Genomic DNA, 20,583 nt, shown 5'->3' on the forward strand with positions numbered 1-20,583 from the left:
TAGTTCCTTTAATTATGAAATTCTTACTATTAGCCAATGTATTTAGTCAAAGGACACACACTCCCTATCTATATATCCTCAGACGGATATCTTTATCTTCGTTTCTATGGAGATGCATTTATATTTTTATGCATTATTTAAAAAAAAAATATGACAGTTAATGTTAGAGTTTACTCTGACATTCTACATTAAGGATTTTAACTCTGTGTATTAACTGCTGTGGCATTACTCAACTAAACAAACTAACTGGTAGTTAGTACAGAAGGTTAAGGATCTGAGCTGTTTCTTTTAGTCAAGGGTACTGGGTTTGATTCCTTCCAGGTCGATTTGCATATGTGACTCTGTACAAGTCACTTGACCATAGTGTGTTCTCGGGCCACCCCTGAAAAGGGATGTGTGTATGTCCAGAACTCTTAGCTGGTTAACAGATTTATAAAATAAAAATACAACAGATGCCAGAATGAAATCTCACTTAAGGGTTTGATACAGTTTGTCATAACTGAACGCCACAAGCCAAAATGGAAAAAAGATATGCAAGGAAGTCGCTTGAAAACAAAGGGAGGGTATTTATAGTGTGGTCTTAGACCGAAAAGGAGAATGTGTACAAAGATAACGATTCAAAGAATCGCATAGTACTATGCAACTGACCAAAAGGTTCAGCAAAATGGCCATTCACATTATGGAATAATGACATACAAATGAAATGCAGTGTAATGAGTGAATAATGTGTAAACAAGATTTTGGGAAATCACATAATTCATAGGCATCAAGTATAAAATGACAGTCACTTCTGTCTGAGTATAAAGGCAAACATCTCACTAAACAATTGAGTACTGCAGGCAGAATGCTGGTGGCAGCAGCAACATGCACAGCTTCACATACGCTAATCTCAAGCCGTAGTCTCCTGGTTGTGTGAGATAGCTGTTCTTACAGAAGATTATATAATCAGAAGATTACCATCCACCAGGTGAAAGGCCAAAGGATGCAGAACTGGCTGTGCAGTGATGGCAACACTATATGGCACTGGCCATTTTTGGTCCCACAGACTGGAAATGGAGATGTGTGGTCTTCCTATACCAATTAATAACTAGGTTTGTGTAGCACACACCATGTTAGCTACATAGACCTTTAAGAGAAACTAGGGGCAGCCGGTAATATAACTCTCAAATGTCCAGATTTTCACAGAATGTCCAGATTTATGCCTTCTATTTTTGGTCTATTCTTCATAAAATATGTAGTTTTCTGGGAAATTGTTGAGAAATTAGGTCACTAAATGACATGCATTTTAGTTTCTGATTTCACATAGTAAATGCATGCCAACACAAACCCTGTTATTCTAGCATATTTTTAATTTTTTTTAGAGTAATATTTATAATCTATCCCTATTTTTGGATCTTTGCCCCCTCATTATTTTAGGCTATGTTCAGACTTCTTGCACTAACAAGTTGAGATGTATGGCCTGTAAAATACTCAAGATGTGCCTTGATAAACTGCTTTCACATATTGATGAGCACATCTGTTTTACCAAAACACCAGTGGAGGGACAGCCACTACCATAAGTGGTTCCTATGATACTTTCCATCTCCCTGAATTGATGAGAGGTACAGATTCCATTTGTATGGCAATAAGGGCCACACACACTAGTGGACAGTACTACCATTCCATTAACTGTAAGGCAGTGAGTGTGTGTGTGTGTGTGTGTGTGTGTGTGTGTGTGTGTGTGTGTGTGTGTGTGTGTGTGTGTGACAGAGCAGGATTGCAGGATTACAAGTCACGAGTCTGCACAGCAACATGGCAGTGCCCATGATTCCAAACATCAATCACAATCTGTAATGATGCTTCCATCATGGAGACATGCCACAGAGCCACCTATTAAATAACCCCTGACACAGTAGGGCACCTATATATCTATAATGACAAACACCAACTGTCTCATCCTGTCTCTCCCCACCTTGCACCTAATGAGTTACAGAAAATGGAGCCCCAAATGACTCCTGCATGGAGTCAAAAAGTCATGGCCAAACTTTCCCATACTCAAAGCAGAAATGTGGAAGAGCATTTATTTTGCCTGCTGATATCCCTACTTTGCTGTCTTCAAATATCTAGGGTACTGCAGTATACTTCCATTACAGCCTGCACAATATGACCATCAGGACCCTCCAGCACTGCAACCACCAGGACATGCACCAGCAGTGACAGATTTCAGCTGCTCACCAGCAGCAGTTGGACCACAGCACTCCAGCTGGCATCATACTTGGCAAACCACAGTTCTTTAAAGCCTTGTATATCACATTATTTTAACACTGCTGATATCCTCCCACACATAGAATTAACATTTTACACCATGGTTTCTGTCACATAGTGACAAAGGCTGATGGGCACACAATTTGCTGAATACCAACCACCCATGTATCTTTAGTACCTGTAGCAGGATGCCATTTTTCAACAGCTGAACTTATCCAACTTCTGCCATCCATCACCTTTGGGGAACATGTACCTAAGGGGACAGGACAAGAGAGTGAAATGCACAGAGGTAGAAGTCTATGTGAACGTATGCAGGTGCCGTAGGACATTGCTGGTTTCTCCTGGATGGATACAGTGTGAGGGTCCTACAAGATCTGCACATTACCTAGGGATGCATGGCTTGGAATGAGGTGGCTGTCAGCTGTAAGGGGTCTGCCATCCTCTGCTAGGTTTGTAAGTGAACAGTTGTACGCATGTAACAGGCTGCAGCTGTAGCTGCATGTTATAGCAGCAATGTTACCAAACAAATCTTAGTTTAACACCCATGCAATTACAGGAGGGCATTCAACCCAGGTGATATTCACATGTGTGCGACACTGCTTAGACCTCTTTGCCCTATGTAACAGCTGGTGTTGTGCTGTCATAAAATGACTCAAGAAGCTTGATGTCTTTTTTTTTGCCATCCAAAATATTGGGTCACCAGCAATCATTGCTAATATTTAATGGTTTGGACTTTATGTATGCTTATGAGGTTAGATTCTACCCTTCTCTGTGAATGTATGTATAATGCCACTGACTTATCTTCCACATGCTATGCCTCTGACAGCATAGGGGGTTTTAACAGTAAATGACTGCTATTATGCAGAATGCATACTCTACCCTTTTTATAGGTGGAATACTTAATCTATAATCCAGCTAATGTTTAGTAGTACAATCTGCCATACACATTTGCTGTCTACCTGTGCAGTAAAGTAACATGCTCGATGCTCCTTACTTTTTCCAAGAGTTGAAGTGTGTCTAATTGCAGTGTAGAGCAAATATATTAGAGAACAGTTGCCTGTATTGAAAGCAAATGGCCAGGTTTTCTAGGCACGGGGATTTGCACTATTTATTTTCATTTGGCAGTTATAGCTGCATTCACTTTCTTAGATGTACTGGATGTATATCAGCATACAGGAGTATAGCCCTGGAAAGGGATTACTGCCTAGCTTAAGGTGTACAGGGTGCATGTCTTAATAATGTGAACATGAGCATAGCATTATGTAGATTTAATAATGTATGAATAAGTTCATAGGTTCATACTAGGCTATCTGCCCTAGGGCATTTATAAGCCTAGCCAGAGTGTGTATGGCTTTCACCACCCATTTTAAATTAATTTTGCTATGCCCTTTTTCAAGGTTAGTATACTGTGCCTCTGTCTAACAGTGACACAGAAGTGATACCCGGGGTAAACCTACGATCTCCCATCCACTCATCAAGATTCCTCTTGAAGAGAGTCAATGAGGGACTCTGCCTAACCTGGACTGGGATTTTATTCCAGAGTGAAGGGAGCCTCTGGGTTATGAATCTGTCCCTCCAGCATGTCCTATTTATTTCAGTGCTGAGGTTTAAGTCCCTCGAGCACGTAGCTTGATAGGATTTGGATTTTCTGAGGTGCAGCATGTCCATTAATTCCGGGTTGGACATGGGTTTATATGTCAGGCACAGATCGCCTCTGAGCAGGCGGTATGCCACTGAGTAGAGCTGGAGTTTCTTTAACCGGGCGGCATACGGTATCTGTTTGAGCCCCTTGATCCTCTTGGTGAGGTACTTTTGGGGTCTTTCCAGTTGCTGCAGGTGTCTGGTGAGGTATATCCTAAAAGGGGCATTGTACTCAATTATGGGCCTGATGAGGGATGAGTAAAGAGGCACGATGACCTCCCCGATCTAGATGTGAATCCCTTCATGATTAGGTGGGCTATATAAAATGTTTTTCTAACCACTTTGGCCACGTGGTTGTCAAATGAGATTGCCATCAACTTGGGTCCCCAGGTCCCTAATTACTTCTTCTGTACTTAATGGATTACCACCTATGTGGTAATTTGTGGGCACTTTGTTTTTGCCAAAGGGGATGACTATACACTTTTTGGCGTTTAGCTTGAAGCCATGGCTCTGGCACCAGTTGTCTGTTTCTATGAGGCCCTTTTGGAGGATGCTTGTGTCGGCTGGAGAGTCTATTATGGCGCCCAGTTTGCAGTCATCTGCGAACTTGGTCAGCCACAGTCCTTCCATGTTGGCCTGTACCTCCGAGAAATATATACCGAACAAGAGAGGTCCCAAGACTGAGCCTTGTGGGATGCCACTTGTAACTGGTTTGGAGTCTGACATGGCTCCAGCTATTCTAACCATGTGGGTTCTGTCCTTGAGCCAGTTTGCAACCCATCTAGTGACATAGGGGTTTACATTTAAGCTGGTGAGCTTATCTATAATGCCTGAGTGGGGTATTGTATCGAAGGCTTTTGCGAGGTCCAGGTAGGCTGTGTGGACCACCTTTCCCTTGTCAATGTCCTTGGTGACTGTTTCAAAGAAATCGACCAGGTTTAAGAGGCAGGATCTGCCCTTAAAGCTGAACTGGGTAGGATCCAGTGTCTGTAGGTCCCCAATATCTTTATTTATAAGGTCCATGATGATCCTTTCCATAGCTTTGCAGACCAAGCTAGTGAGACTTATGGGGCAATAGTTTCCAGGATCCGTTGAGTCACCACCTTTGTGGAGAGGGACCACTGTTGCTGTATGTTCAGTGTTATTGCTGTGCACAAGCTAGATTTAGATATCTTACTGGAGATGCCTATAATATGGCAGAGAAGCACACAGTCACCCTGGTAAAACATTTGTTTATAGGCTCAGTTTTATTCTTACCCACAAGTTCCATTTTGCATCTGCAGACACATCAGGAGTACTACCTGTGCTCTTGCCCCTGTTTTCTGAGACCATTAAACCAACATATAGCCATTTAATGTTCTGCTCATTATATAATGTATGCTCATCTTAAAAACATTTCACTGCCCCATCCTTTCCAGTAATGCTACACTTTTTGTTATTTTCTCTTTGTTGTTTTATTTCTATGTATGTAACAGCTGCCATGGTTGTGTCAATGGTACAGCCTTGGTCTCCACCCCCAAAGCAGGTCCAGCAATCCCCTGTTTGTACCATAAGGCATAGTGGGGGCTACCAGAGGGGCATCGCTGTCACCCCTGCTGTTTCAGACATGAGTGCCATTGTTCCCTCTGCTGGTATAATTAGGGGAAGGGGGTTGAGGAATATTTTACAGGCAGGGAGTTAGGACAGGTGTTAGGGGATCTGACAGACTGGTGGCTGGAAGACCACATTGGTTATCTAGAGCTCGACTTCGTGCAGTAAAGAGTCAAATCACTGCTTACCACTGCCATCACCACCTTGGAGCCTAGTGGGGAGAGTGGTCAGGGTGAGAAAGAAGGTCACACCTACCCCTAACTGCCATCATGCTGATCCCTCCCCTTGAGTGTCACTGCTCTCCCCAGTTTGTCTCCCAATCACCAGTTTCTTCCCTTTGCTTGTGTGTCTCTAATTTAGCTATCCCTCACTGAGTCAGCATCTCCCATCAGTCTACATCTCTTCTAGGTTTGTGTGTTCCACCACTTTTAACCCTCAACCTCTTTACAGTTATCTTCTCTTACATCCTTCCCCAGGTTCCCTTCTTTAAAAAAAAAAAAAAAGTGGGGATACCTTTCTTATTTCGGTCGTGTATCCTCTTTTTGCTGCACCTTTTTTCGTACTTTCCTATACTGTTGTTTTCACCACTTTTTATGGACAAAAAACAGACATTGCAGTGGGCGTATTAAAGAGGCATGCTTGTATTGTCACAAATTAACACATTTGCACACTATGAAGCACATGCTTTCTCTACATTTGTCTATCTTCATCACACACTACAGGTTCTGTGATTTGCAGAATTAAGGTTTTAAAGTAGTGATGAACTGGAACATGAATTTTGGCTTACTTAATTGATAATTATTTTCAGGCCACATCATGCTACTAGCCCTATTTGCACTAGGTATAATGGGATCCCAGCCCTGCCTGCACCAGGTATAATAGGATCCAGCCCTGCCTGCACCAGGTATAACGGGATCCAGCCCTGCCTGCACTGCGTATAATGGGATCCAGCAATGCCTGCACTAGGTATAATGGGATCCAGCCCTGCCTGCACTAGGTATAACGGGATCCAGCCCTACCTGCACTACGTATAACGGGATCCAGCCCTGCCTGCACTACGTATAACAGGATCCCAGCCCTGCCTGCACCAGGTATAACGGGATCCAGCCCTGCCTGCACCAGGTATAACGGGATCCCAGCCCTGCCTGCACCAGGTATAACGGAATCCCAGCCCTGCCTGCACCAGGTATAATGGAATCCCAGCCCTGCCTGCACCAGGTATAATGGGATCCCAGTCCTGCCTGCACCAGGTATAATGGGATCCCAGTCCCGCCTGCACTACGTATAATGGGATCCAGCCCTGCCTGCACCAGGTATAATGGGATCCCAGCCCTGCCTGCACCAGGTATAATGGGATCCCAGCCCTGCCTGCACCAGGTATAATGGGATCCCAGCCCTGCCTGCACCAGGTATAATGGGATCCCAGCCCTGCCTGCACCAGGTATAATGGGATCCCAGCCCTGCCTGCACCAGGTATAATGGGATCCCAGCCCTGCCTGCACCAGGTATAATAGGATCCCAGCCCTGCCTGCACCAGGTATAATGGGATCCCAGCCCTGCCTGCACCAGGTATAATGGGATCCCAGTCCCGCCTGCACCAGGTATAATGGGATCCCAGCCCCGCCTGCACCACGTATAATGGGATCCAGCCCTGCCTGCACCAGGTATAATGGGATCCCAGACCTGCCTGCACTACGTATAATGGGATCCCAGACCTGCCTGCACTACGTATAATGGGATCCCAGCCCTGCCTGCACTACGTATAATGGGATCCCAGCCCTGCCTGCACTAGGTATAATTTGATCCAGCCCTGCCTGCACTAGGTATAATGGGATCCTGCTAAGCATGCTTCTGAATTCCTAGATTAGATAACATGAATTACTTTGTTATATTTTAATCTCTTGATATAGTTTTCAAAGGATATAGACATCATTTTTGACCTTGGTAACATTTTGTTGTATTTACATTTAAAATTTTTAGCTCAGATTACATGTTTAACATATGTAAATGCTCACCTATTAAGAGTTTGATATCTAATCTTTTTTCCTTACATATAACTAAATTGTATCATTTTATCATTTGGATTAGTAGGTTAACCTGTATAAAGTGTTAATAACCTGTTCTTATTTTACATATTTTGTCTCTAGCTTTTTAGTTTCAGTTTTAAGGTAGCACCGTCTCAGTCTTCACTATGGTATTAAGGGGGACTTGGTTAAAGGAATGCATTTAAAGCTTTGATTGCTCTTAACAGAGCCACCCTCTGTAACCACTCCCTTGCTCCAAATAACCTGATTATATATAATGTGATGCTTTTCCTTATAGTTAACTAGGATTGCTTATGTGTGCGCTTCAATAAAGGATATTCCATTTTTAACGCAACTATGGACTTGCATACTATTGTCTTTTTTATTTTTTAGTATGTATTGAACAATTCAATTTTTATTAGTGAACTAGGTATATAATATAATTCAAGGAGTGAACTTCAGACCCTCCACACTGCAAAGTTTCTTCTTGGTTTGTTTTTGACCCAGCATAGGTTGCGTACTGCATTTTCTGAAACTCCAGGGATACCACAGATTTTTTTTTTTTTAATTTTATCATTCCACACCACTGACTTAGGTTTTATATTACTTTATGAACTTATTTCACACTGGAATATTTAAACCATTGCATTTATTCAGAAACATTCAGAGTAAATGAAACCTGTCCATAGAGTCCTTATTTTAAATAATAGTTTCCAGTTCATCAGTAGATTCAAAATGACTGATAATTACAGTATTACTCCATGGAAAGTTATGATGCTATTTGCCACAATTTTATACATACATTACATACCCCAATGCTGTGCCACAGCTCATCATTCCTGGTAAAGTACTTGTGTGTGTAATGCTCATTATACCCAATAGATGTCAGCATCACGAAATTGATTCAATTGCTGTACATTAAAATTAATCAAGGAATGTATGCATGTGTGCATTACTGCTATGCTGCAGAGCTTATCTGCATGCCAGTAGCTGATGTTACCCAGTAAAAAGTTAGTTTGGTAATGTTTACCCTACATATTAAAGTAATCGTGTTTATTCTTACATATAACATTATGTATATATCATAGCAATTAGTAGGACTGCCATCCTCCAAGCGTAGCTCCCTTGGAGACTCATCTTCAGAATGGCTAACAAATCACAGGAATTGCAGCTTATGTACACTATATTATCAGTGTTACAGGTGCAGTCACTTGTACTACCATCCGTCTTTCCTGATAGTAATGTGGACTCTTGGTAAATTAATGACACGCCTTACATTAAGAAAAGTTGGACTTCCTACAATTTATTAACCCAACAGTTGAAAACACACTCCTCAAATACATAGTCACATGATACAATGCAACTAATCAAATTCAATAAAGTATTAAAACTCCTCCCTCTAAAAGAAGCTTGAGACAAAGTCCTATTCAAATCTGGAGTCTGCTTATCTGCAAAAAGGATATGCCAATGTAATAAATAGGTTAATTGGTAGGTACTAGGCTACCGGACCTAGGGCCCATACAAGCCTAGCCAAAAAATGTACCCTGGCTTTCGCCACCCAAGAAAATTATTTTCCTGTGCCCCTGTTGAGCAGAGTCACAGAAGTGATCCCCGGGGCGAATTTCCCATTTCCCATCCAATCAAGATTTTTCTTGAAGAGTGCTAATGAGGAGCTTTGTTTGACATAGACAGGTAGTCTGTTCCAGAGTATGGGAAATCTCTGGGACAGGAATCTATCCCTCCAGCATGTTGTGTTTATTGTGGTGACAAGGTTAAGGTCCCTAGAGCGTGTAGCTCGGAGGGATTGGGATTTCTTTAAGTGGAGCATGTCCAACAGCTCTGGGTTTGACATAGCTTTGTATGTTAGGTAGAGATCGCCCCTCAGTACGTGATATGCGATGGAGTAAAGCTGTAGTTTTTTGAGACGGTCTGCACAGGGCATAATAGGGCATAGGGCATGCCATAAATGTCTACATAATTTAATTTCCAGGTCTCCACCTTTTTTAACCAAAGATTCTTATTCATCTTTTGTACTAGCTATGTACAAGTCCTTTTCCAGTAACTCCATTTTTACAGGACATTTTAATAAAAGATCATTTATGACCTTTCATTCACATATTTCATCTTGTTGTTCAACTAAAAATACCAAAGGCCAAATTGTCCCAGGTGACATTTACACTAAAATCTAAATAGGTTGTGATATTTTTCTTGATGGGCATTTAATCTGCAATGTACTAATTTAATTTTTATATAACACATACAGGTTCTACATTTTAAATGTAACCTTATATCTGCTTAAAATAGTAAAACACTAAGGTTGTCACACATTACAAAATCATACAAAGCAACCAAGTTGTCAGTTTCCTGTTTAAGAAAGGTCTGTGTACAAATGAAAAGCTAGTTTACTATTGTCCAAGAACCCAAGGTTAGAACAGGCACCTACAAGCTTCCCAAGTCCCCATACTCCTCATTTACAGGATACCTTTCACCCCAATGCTCAGGTACATAGTTTTTTTTCCACCCTTTCTCATGATTATTCCAAAATTGAGCACACACACTAGGGTTTATATCTTCAGCATATTTTGGATTCCATACAGTAAAGGGTAGCTTCATGCTGCTGAGCACCAGGGCCATGGCATCCTTCCACACTAACCCCTCATTTAATCACCGGGGCCATGGCATCCTTCCACACTAACCCCTCATTTAGTATCCATTAAGGTTTACCTCACTGACTAATATGCTAGAGCTTAACCCTGCTTTCCAAGGTTTTGCATTAAGATAATGTGGTCATCTAAAGCAAAAGCCTTGCTATACTATTGCAAAGGCATGTGTCCACGTGTATAACATACGTCCAAGACAGAGTCTCCAATTCATGGACATCTTCGGAATAGTGATGCTGTGCTGCTGCCACCTGTTGTAGCAATATGCGACAAAGTATTTCTCCATTATTCCTAACATCAACAAAGTTTAGTACACTAATAGGTGTCTTGACTGAAGGAGTTTTCTTTTTTTTTTTTTTTTTTTTATTTTTTAAGTCAAATGCTGGACTATCAATGTTACAATGTTACAGCACTGCTTTTGCAATAGCAAAAGCCTTTTCTTCATTGTACAATTAACACTAGATCACAGGAAACATTAAAAATGCAGAAAAGATTTTCTCATCAGCCCCAAGTCTGTGGCTTTAGGCAGCGCTTCTTATTTGCATACAACTCCAAGGTCATATAACTAAGGGGAATCTGCATTTCTGAGCTCTGTATATATAGCACAGTTTATTTCAATATACATCTCAGTGTAGCTTTCAAATGTGCAATGTTTTGATACACCTGTGGTCGTCTTTCCATGAAATAATCTCAGACTTGTATCATTACAAAGAATTCCCATTCCCTTTAACTCAAACCGTACAAACTGCACAGCTCCAAAAGTTATTACAACCATCAAATTTCTATTTGACAAAGATATGTACTCTGCACAATGAATTGTATTTTGAAAAAGCAGTACTGCATCTCACTACAACAGCACAAAGAAAAAAGTATTGCAATTGTACTAAAATACCATAAACAGCACAATTTAACTCAACAACCACTTTGCAAGTATGAATAAATATTGAATTTCTTTTGTTGGTTAATCAAGTGCAGCATTGATCAAAACTGATGAATTTCAGGCCCAGCCTGCAGTACAAAAGAAAAAGATTTATAAAAGTAGCAAATAAAGAAAAAAGTTATAATGGATAAACACAATTATGCAACACACCGTCAAGTCTAAGTATAAAAGTTACAAAAGCAGTGTTGGTTGATGTAAGTAGAAAGCAGGCACATCCATAAGTTATAAGAGAAAAAAAAAAAAAGACAGGGATGTGTATATACAAGATGGGTCTGGACAGTAGTGAAGTACATTAGAATTAGATCTTCGGGTAAGCTAGATGGTGAGCATGTTAGTACACTATGTGATATGGCTCGAGATGAGGCATTTGGGTTGGCCTTGGTTGGTAATGGAGGCTTCAAAGCAGGGCCTGAATTCAGCATGACTTGAGATGTTGCTTACATAGAAAGAGAGAGGGAAGACATGCCACAGTTTTGAGTTAAGGAGAAACATTCAATGATTGCTGCACTTAAGTTTAGTTCTAGATGCCTGCAAGGCTGGTTCTGGCTGAAAGGAATGTCTGACATTGTATGAGATGTTGGCAATCAGTATAGCAGAAGCATTGGGTAGAATATCTTGGTTTAGTAGTTTGAAAAGCAAGAGCCGAAGAGGTGGTCTGCTATTTGCTTGATGGAAAGCCATTTGGCCTTTTTGATTGTATGCTTCTGTGCTCTTTTTTAAATGCAGCAGTTATCCTGGACAATGTATATTCTAAAAGGGTAAGTAGTACATCTTTGCAGTGGTGGGTATGGTGGCAGCAGAAGAAGATAGGCACAGAATAAAAGATAGCTAACTTTAGACTTAGTTTTCTCAATTTGGAGTTGAATGTACTGGTGTTGATCTAGCTATATGCCAAGGTACTTAAATGATAGCATGGTCTCAGATAAGTGGTGGTTGTGATCTTTGATATCTAGGGTACTGGGGCATTTAGAATACTGGGGTATTTGAGGGATTCTGGTGGGGTCCAGATATCATGGTCTTGGTTCGGTTGGGATTAAGTATGAGCTTTGATGAACTGGGCCATTAGTTAAGGGCTAAAAAGTCTAGTTGGAGTTTATCTGGCAGTATTTCGTGGTTAGGCTGGACTTGTAAATAAATGAACATGTTGCTGCATACATGATGAGTAGAAGCTGTGAAAGATCCAGATTAAATTTGTTTATAAATATTGAGAACAAACAGGGAAAAAAATGTAGATTGTGAGACACCATTTTCTGGTGTAGCCGATATGGAAAATAATATACCAAAATTTGACTAAGATTTCATATTATGGAAGCCTTTCAACCAAGCTGTAGCTTGACTTTTAATACCTATTTCAGACATAAGACAGAGTGATCAGCTAGGTCTAAGAAAGAACCAAGTGAGCTTAATGTATACAGATCCTGTAAGGCTGCCTTTGCCCACATTGATCTGCATTAGATCTAGAATGATCCAAAGAGTAGATGTGCTTCTACCAGAACTGACACTACTTTGTTTTTGGAAAAGGAGCTAGTATTATTGTATGCAGGAGTGTAGTCATACAATTTTCACAAGGATTTTACCTAAAAGTTGTCAAAATTGAGACTGCAGAAGACAGACTGTGTTTTAGGGTTATTTGGGGAGTGGAATGAATAAGGTGAAATTCCACATGGTGGCTATAATATTTTTAGTAATTCAGAGGTTGGAAATGTGGCAGAGAGGGTAACTGAATTCTTTGCCATGGTACAGAAACCAGGACTAACCTTGTGGAGCTGTCCTGCGGAATTTGCTCTAAATGGAATTTAATACCTTTAAATGAAATAGTGGGAAGTAACAACATGTGAAGTGAGTAGGTATTTTCTGGGAGTGCTTGGAAGTTTATGAATTCATTGAGAAAATCAGTGTGATATGCAAGGCGGTTGACAAAGAATCAAAATTACGTTTCTAATTTTTAAGAGAGTAATATTAAAAGGTTATTTGATAATTAGATATCGATCAGAGTGTATTTAAACCTTGAAATGGAAAGCTCATTTTGATGCCTGAAGCAGCACATGTGGTGCGAACGTTTGCACTTCTTACTTGCTTTAACCTATTTGCAGAAAACCTCAATTCCCGAGCCAGAATTCTATTTTTTATTGATCTACTTCATCCTCGACTTGGTCAACCTGCTTGAGCTCCCACTGTGTTGTACATTACTTTGAATGGCACCAGAATATAGACACACAAATTACCATCATTCATGCCTCTTGAAAGCCAATACAATCAAATCCATTAACAACCCAGCCCAGACATATATAGGCAATAATGAAATTAATTAATTCTAGAAGCTTATGCAAAATGATGGGTAATCTTGTAACTTTTCCTACTCTGGGAAAAAGTAGAACTAATGAAACTAGTTTCAAGGATCATAACTAAATATTGCACATATCACTACAGGGCAAAGGCCAATTTCAGACATGTCTATGTATATGTGAAAAATAACCAACACACTAAAACACAAGAGAACAATATGAAGTTATAACTGTGACCCACCATCATTGCAACTGACAGCATTGATTATAACTTTAAAGAATGGTACTGCATCTAATCATTGTCAGAAATGAATATGGAAGGTTTCTCTGTACATTTCAGTACTTAACAGCTGTAATACAATAATACTATACATTTAGTCATTTATGAATAACTACACAAGGTGCTTACTGCTTACAGAGTAGTGATGCATACCTTAGTTACCACTTCTTCTATTAAAAGGTGGTGTGGGGGAAGGAGCTTAATACCAGTCTGAAGGACTTAATTTTCCTGCCGAATTTATAAATAGGAACAACCTGGAAGAAATCAACTATTGTATACAGTCCAGAAATATACTCCATATCATATTAAGAAGAGCTCCTTGGGGTATCATACAGAATTTAGGTAGTCTGTTACAGCTTGAAACCATAAAGATTTGTGTTTAAAATTAAGAATAAGGAAAAAAATAATACATTTTTGAATGTCTAATATGGGGATTACAATACACTCAGTCACGTTTGTTCTTAATGTCACCAAAATAGATGAGGAGTCTCTCACAATCACTTAGCACAAGATGTCTCAACAAAGCCTAAAATAATGGCAAGACAAAGGCTCAAAATTAGCAAAAAATGTTAAATATCACTCAAACTTTAAGAGGCCAGAACAGCAAGGTTTATGTTAGCATGTATTTTCTGAAGGATATTTAGTCTGAAACTCAAATGCCTGTTATTAAGTGACTTCAGTCCACAGTGATTTGTCACACAAAGCCATAAATTTTATGAGGAAAAAAACATGAGGTGAAAATCTGGACAGTTGAAAGATATGAGCCAAGAAGATGACCACAGACCATACAATGTCATTAATTCTTCCATCAAAAGCTGTATAAGAGATAAACCTCTTACAAATTATGATACTGATTAAGAAAAAAGAAAACTGAAATCTCAGATTTTGTGAAAGAATGTAAATTCTGAAGAAATGTGGGCTAATTAAAACTCAGCATTAAAGAATCTGCCATTAACTATGAAACATATCTGTTAAGTGCCAAGTGAAATACGAAGGGTTTCTAGAATTATAATGCAAAATTCAAAGGAAATAAGCACAAATGTAGTTTACTGAGAAAAACATTCTCTGTTCCTGAAACAATAACTTATAGACCTGCGTGGGAATAACTGTTGAGAATAACAAAGGAAGTAACAGAAGGATCTATTTAAGACCTACTTCTAAATTACACTCACCAATATGGCTTTATTACAGATACAGCAGGTCTTTTCACCCTTATTTTTTTTCTGGACAGGCAATGCTAACAGCATACCAAGACTTTTCTGGAAATACAGCCAGCAAGAAAAAAATTATCTTCCACACAACTCCATGCATTGTTCTCAAGTCCAGCATGACAACAATTCTTAAGTCATATTTTTTTTCTTGAGCTATACGCATATATGTATGCATTTTCAGCTTTAAGAAAATGCAGGAAATATACATCTATAGATGCATAACTATTTATGTATGCTACAAATAGTTTAAGCAAAAGTTACACAATACCAGCTATTAAACTAAAAAGATCTTAAGGTCATAGCTCTAAACAATAAAAGTTCAAATGAGGCATATACTTACTTGTAATTATCATCCTCAACGAACTTTTGTAGTTCCTCAATGTAGCGAACGGACTTTAAGTACTTCTGTACATGTGGTAACATGACAAGGTGATCTAGAATAAGAAAAGATTCTTGTAATAGACGAATGGTGTTGTATACTATAAAATGGTATCTATCTGAAGATAATCCTCTTTCCTGAATTTCAAGAGCTATTTCATCTCCTTTACTCATAGCATTCAGTATAAATTGATACCAAAGGGCTGCGACAAATACTGATATGATAAAACTTATCAATTTGCAGTTTAAAACTGGATCACTCAGGAGTGCTTCTCTTTTTGAAAGGAAGTCTAGGACCCTGCCTTGCAGTAAAGGTAACCATGGGAACTATAAAGTCACAAGTCTGTTGTGTACCACTAATTGTATTAGCAAGGGCAGTTTGTGAGCCTGTTGTGTTTTGTGTATCACCACACTGCACTTAATATGGAAAAACCATACCTCTCAACCTTCCACCCCAAAAAATTATGACATGGGACCATCAGAAATATATGTACTGCTGTATAATTTTGCATTCTCAGTGTGAGAGTGATATGTAAAAGGTCAATTAGGAGGCACATGTAATTACACGAAGGTAGACACTTACGTACCGTATCTAGGCTATGAAGGAAGTGGGAACCTAATGGTGCTGTGATACACACATGCACACATCTATTACATTTAAATAAGTTTCCTAAATTTAATAACTGGATGAGGGAAAAATAAAACTAAACTTCTACCTTCTAAAACAATCATTTTGCAGTGAAAGTACTACATTAAAACAGCTCAGCACTCTGCTTTGAAACAGATGAACTTTCTACAAAGTTATACAAACCTTGGGTACATAACCCACCACTTCTCTTACTTTTGTATCTTCAGTCAAAGCAAGCCAATGCCTCCTTAATACATCTAACATTACAATTTTTGGCATAATAGTTGGTCACCAATACATATTAAACTGTTACTTTAGCTTTTTCTGTTGAACAACCTCAAATATGACAGATTCAACACAGTCTAAGATACTTTGCATTATAAGCACAGTGTAAATATGGTATCCAGTTAAAAATGGTCATAAATCTATTTCATAAAAAAACTGTATTACGCATTTCTGTATACTCCATACCTCTCAGTTCCTTTGTTCAAGAATTCTGAACAAAGCCAAAAATAATGGGGATGACAAAAGCCAAAATCAGAGAACATTTTTGCATATTATTCTAATTCACTTAAAGCCAACATAACTACAGTCTTTGTAAAAAAATAAATGAAAGATCACCAACGGAGCACTGCAGCACTAAATCCAAAGAATTTACTAAAATTAGTTAAGTGCTTTCTTCAAAATCACAAGACTTCATCAGTATATAGACTGACAAAATAACATGATTAAATACCCTAACCCTCTCAACCATTGGATACCAAAGCAGACATTTCCTATAAGACAATCAAGTTGTTTAAAATGACAGTATCATACAATCACAGTAACTACCCACTACAATGAACCATTGATCCCTACCAACAACATAAAAAATTATATTAAATATTGCAGCATGGTTCATACTACAGTCTTTGCATTAGCATGCATTTTCTGAACAGTAAGTATGCAACTCCAATGCCAAGCTTTACCAGAAAATGAAGTATTTATCAACGAACAGGGAAAATATTGGGCAAAATTATAGACAGTTTACAGGAATGATGCAGTATTAGAAAGCTTATAATTGTCACACCTATTGTACAAATAAAATTAAATACATTCATTTTTTATATATATAATTACTGTAGAATTGGTTATAGTGGCCAAGACTTTCAAAAAAGGTATGCAGCTATGGGGACTATGAAAAGAAAACTGTATCCCTGCTTTAATAGTTCCTTGTTTTTTTTTTAATTAACCACAAATTTCATAAACAATAAAATGCCAGTACTTTTACTGCTTAGCATCTGAAGAAATATATATTTGTATCATTTAGCTTTCAGTAACAGCAGAAGTTTGGATGTCATTGGAGGTTACCAGCTGACCTCTCAGCCATTTACCATGAACAGTGATTGGACTACTTGCCTTATGGCATGCTCCAGGAAGCCTGTTTCTCTGGGGTCCAGACTCATTCTGGGAATGAACCAGTGAGTACAGAAAGCAAAGTATCTCTCAAAACAGAGTGCTCCAATTTAAAGTTTAAAAGCAGCAGTTCATCCACTGCTATGGGTTAATTGAGAGTTACAGCACAAATACGTTACCAGTCTCTGCGGCTATATGACAGGATAAAACACTGAGCAATGCGACCCAAATTTGATTTACAGCCCAGGTAGTAATCTCCTCTCCTTTCCTGTGGTTCAGGCTGGCCTAACATGCCTAGGGTAAACATTCTAAGTTAGAGCCCTCAGTGGATGTTCTAAAATTAATAAAAAATTAAATGGGGCAGGGCTTCGAAAGTTGCATAACTCATGAAAGTATGCAATACCACTCACAAGTGGCCATTCTTTTTGAATATTTATGGACATGTACTCGGGGGTATATAAAAATACAAAGGGAAAAAACTGCTCCCCTCCACAGATGACAGTAATCTGATGCCTTCCACAATTACCCAGAGAGGAATAAATAGAACAGTGGCCACAGGGAAGCTCAATTGTCAGAGGGAGACCAACCTAAAAAAATAAAAAAAAGTGAAATAAACTTGTATCTTTTTCTCTCAAGTGCAACCTTTGAAGAAGGCTGCACATATCATTTTTTAAATACCTTTTTTAATATCTGTACAATCTCACCCTAGCGAATGGTTCCACTACCTGCACCCAGTTGACCCATTCTTCACTACTATAAGGGTAAGAGCACAACTCACTCCCAAGACAGATGAAAGCCCTACAGAACACTCATTCCTGGCATGGCATAGAGTATGATCAGCTCATTTGTTTCCACAGAGACTAAAGCCAGGCATTAGGGAAAGGCCTAGTTGGTGAGTAAAGAGAGTCCCCCATCTACACCCTAGCCTAACATCCTCTTTGCAGGCAGCTATGCTAGTACTGCTACTCAAGAGAAACTACAACCATGCCTTCAGCAGCTTGCTGCATTCATTCATTCCCTACCATTGTAACACAGGATGCCTCCTACAGCTGCATTCAAATATTCCCCTGAATAACCACAGTAGGATCAGCAGTGCAATGGGGATAGCTGCCCCCCCCACCACAACCAGGAAGGGTGATTCAGCATCGGCCACTTAATCTCATTATCATCACCATAGCCCTTCCAGTACTTGGTCCTGTTAATCTACTGTGGATCATCTGGGTTGCACTCAAGGCCTTATTCCCCCCTACTCCACAAGGCCTTGTCCCTCTACTCCATAGGCCAATTGCCAACATATCTACAGTCTGAAGGAAAACTAGGTTTACAGCTCTTGCAAGATATTTTAAAATCTGCCACCATCAGCTAAATAAAGGGCTGCAGAACCAATTTACACTTTAACAAGTAATTATTTTTATAGAGGCGTACTTGTCTGTTTGTACATGTGCGCAATAGTGCTGCTGAAGTTACTGAAAGACTAATGAAGTTTGGGATATGGCTTGAAAACTTGCTCTTATTTGTTTGCATAAGCTTAATGGATGATTAGAGAGAGATGGGTATTGACATTTAGTGTTGTTCTTGGTCATTCTGTTGGAATCTGGTCACTAAATATTTTTGTTCAGAAAGATATATAGTCTTAGCAAAAATACCACATGGCTGGAAATAATTTTACTTCTGTGATTTGAACAATTGATTAGGTTACTGCTTTCTTGCTACTACAATCCCCTCCAACACAACATGCACAGAGAACAATGCTGTCCTTTGCCCATCTTTGCCATTATGTATTGAGTACATTGTGTCTGCCAGCAGATGCAGGTAGTGTAAGCTTTGTTCACTGGTGAAAAATAATGAACAGCCGTAGATTTATATAATACTAAAATGTGATGTTCCTGACACACACACAGACACACACACAGACACACACACACAGACACACACAATTTTCCACTTTTGTTTCTAGAAGAAATCTTCAGACAATTTCAAGCCGAATTCAGGAATGACTTGTATATACTACGACAGGAAGAAACTAAACATCAAACAAAATATAACTGGCATAAATAAAACAAATATTAAGCTTCTGTTACTTTGTTAGCAATGCACTAAACGCAGAATACCACATTTAATGCACATGTCCATATAATATATTTATATACAATGTAAATCATCCTGCTTAATTAACCCACACATGCATGCACACAAACAAATGAAAGTGTGTACAAATTAAATAAGACAGTTCACACTACTTCTGCTGTTTATATTTACATGCACAAGCACAGTATCTGAAATGAATACTTGGCAATACATCACCAGACATGGGTCAGGCTGCTCCTACCTTATTCTTAAAAGCATTCAGAGCAATTATTTCTCTCTTCAAAAGCATTTGTTCTTTATTCTACAATTCCGTGTTTAATTTTTCCTGCAACTTTTCTTTATTTTAACCATTGATATTGACTCTTGCATTGTTCTCCTAAAATTGCACTGACACTGACTATGTAAAATTAAAGATTAGTTTTTTTGACCATTTTAGGCGCTGGACTAAAGACTGTAAAAGGAAGCATAAAATATTGCACAGTAATGCAGTGGATGAGTGAGTTATCTGTTAATTACAAGCCCCCAAATATCTGCACCATGCACTGGCAGTGATTCATGCAGAGAGAGAGAGGACAGTTAAAACGTTTTCTTTATAATCGCAGGAGGGACAAACTGGGAGTATATTTATTTCACATCTTCCTATCTTTATACATTGGTAGTCAGCTGTCACAGGAGAATAGAGGTTGAAACCTGTCCACATATAGCAATAAGCTGTCAAGGAGGAATACAGAGTGAAACCTGCCCATGCGTAGCAGTAAGACATTAAGTAGTAATCAAAACCTGCCCATGTGTGGTATTAAATCATTAAGGAGGAAAAACAAATGAAGCCTGCCCATGTGTGGCAGTAAGACATTAAGTAATATCAAACAAAACCTGCCCATGTGTGGTATTAAATTAAGGAGGAAAACCAAATGAAATCTGCCCATGTGTGATAGTAAGCTGTCAAGCAGAATATAGACTCAATCCAGCCCACATGTGGCAGCAAGTTGTCCACGGAGAATTTGTAGAGAAATATGTGCACACATGGTGTCAAATATAGGGAGAAGGTAGAGTGAAACTTGCTCATAAACGGCAGCAATCAGAACAGTGGAATATGGAGTAAAAGCTACCCACACATGGTATGAAGATGTCCACAGGAAACTAGGGTAAAACCTGCCAACTGATGGCAGCAAACAAGGGAGAATACAGACTGAATCCTGCCCATAGCATAACAGCAAAC

The 20,583-nt window shown here is 39.2% G+C and overlaps 1 protein-coding gene across 1 annotated transcript in view; it reads right to left on the reverse strand.

Annotated features, from left to right (window-relative positions):
* LOC122790615 (ras-specific guanine nucleotide-releasing factor RalGPS1-like) overlaps positions 1 to 20,583 on the reverse strand; it is a 254,959-nt gene that overhangs the window by 6,581 nt on the left and 227,795 nt on the right. Inside the window, exon 2 of the mRNA XM_044058141.1 lies at positions 15,216 to 15,309. Coding sequence (XP_043914076.1) covers positions 15,216 to 15,309 — 94 coding nt within the window. The remainder of the gene's footprint in view (positions 1 to 15,215; positions 15,310 to 20,583) is intronic.

The sequence above is a fragment of the Protopterus annectens genome, chromosome 16.part0 (assembly GCF_019279795.1).
Source record: "Protopterus annectens isolate FY-2018-M chromosome 16.part0, PAN1.0, whole genome shotgun sequence".
In the NCBI taxonomy this organism is placed as follows: domain Eukaryota; kingdom Metazoa; phylum Chordata; order Ceratodontiformes; family Protopteridae; genus Protopterus; species Protopterus annectens.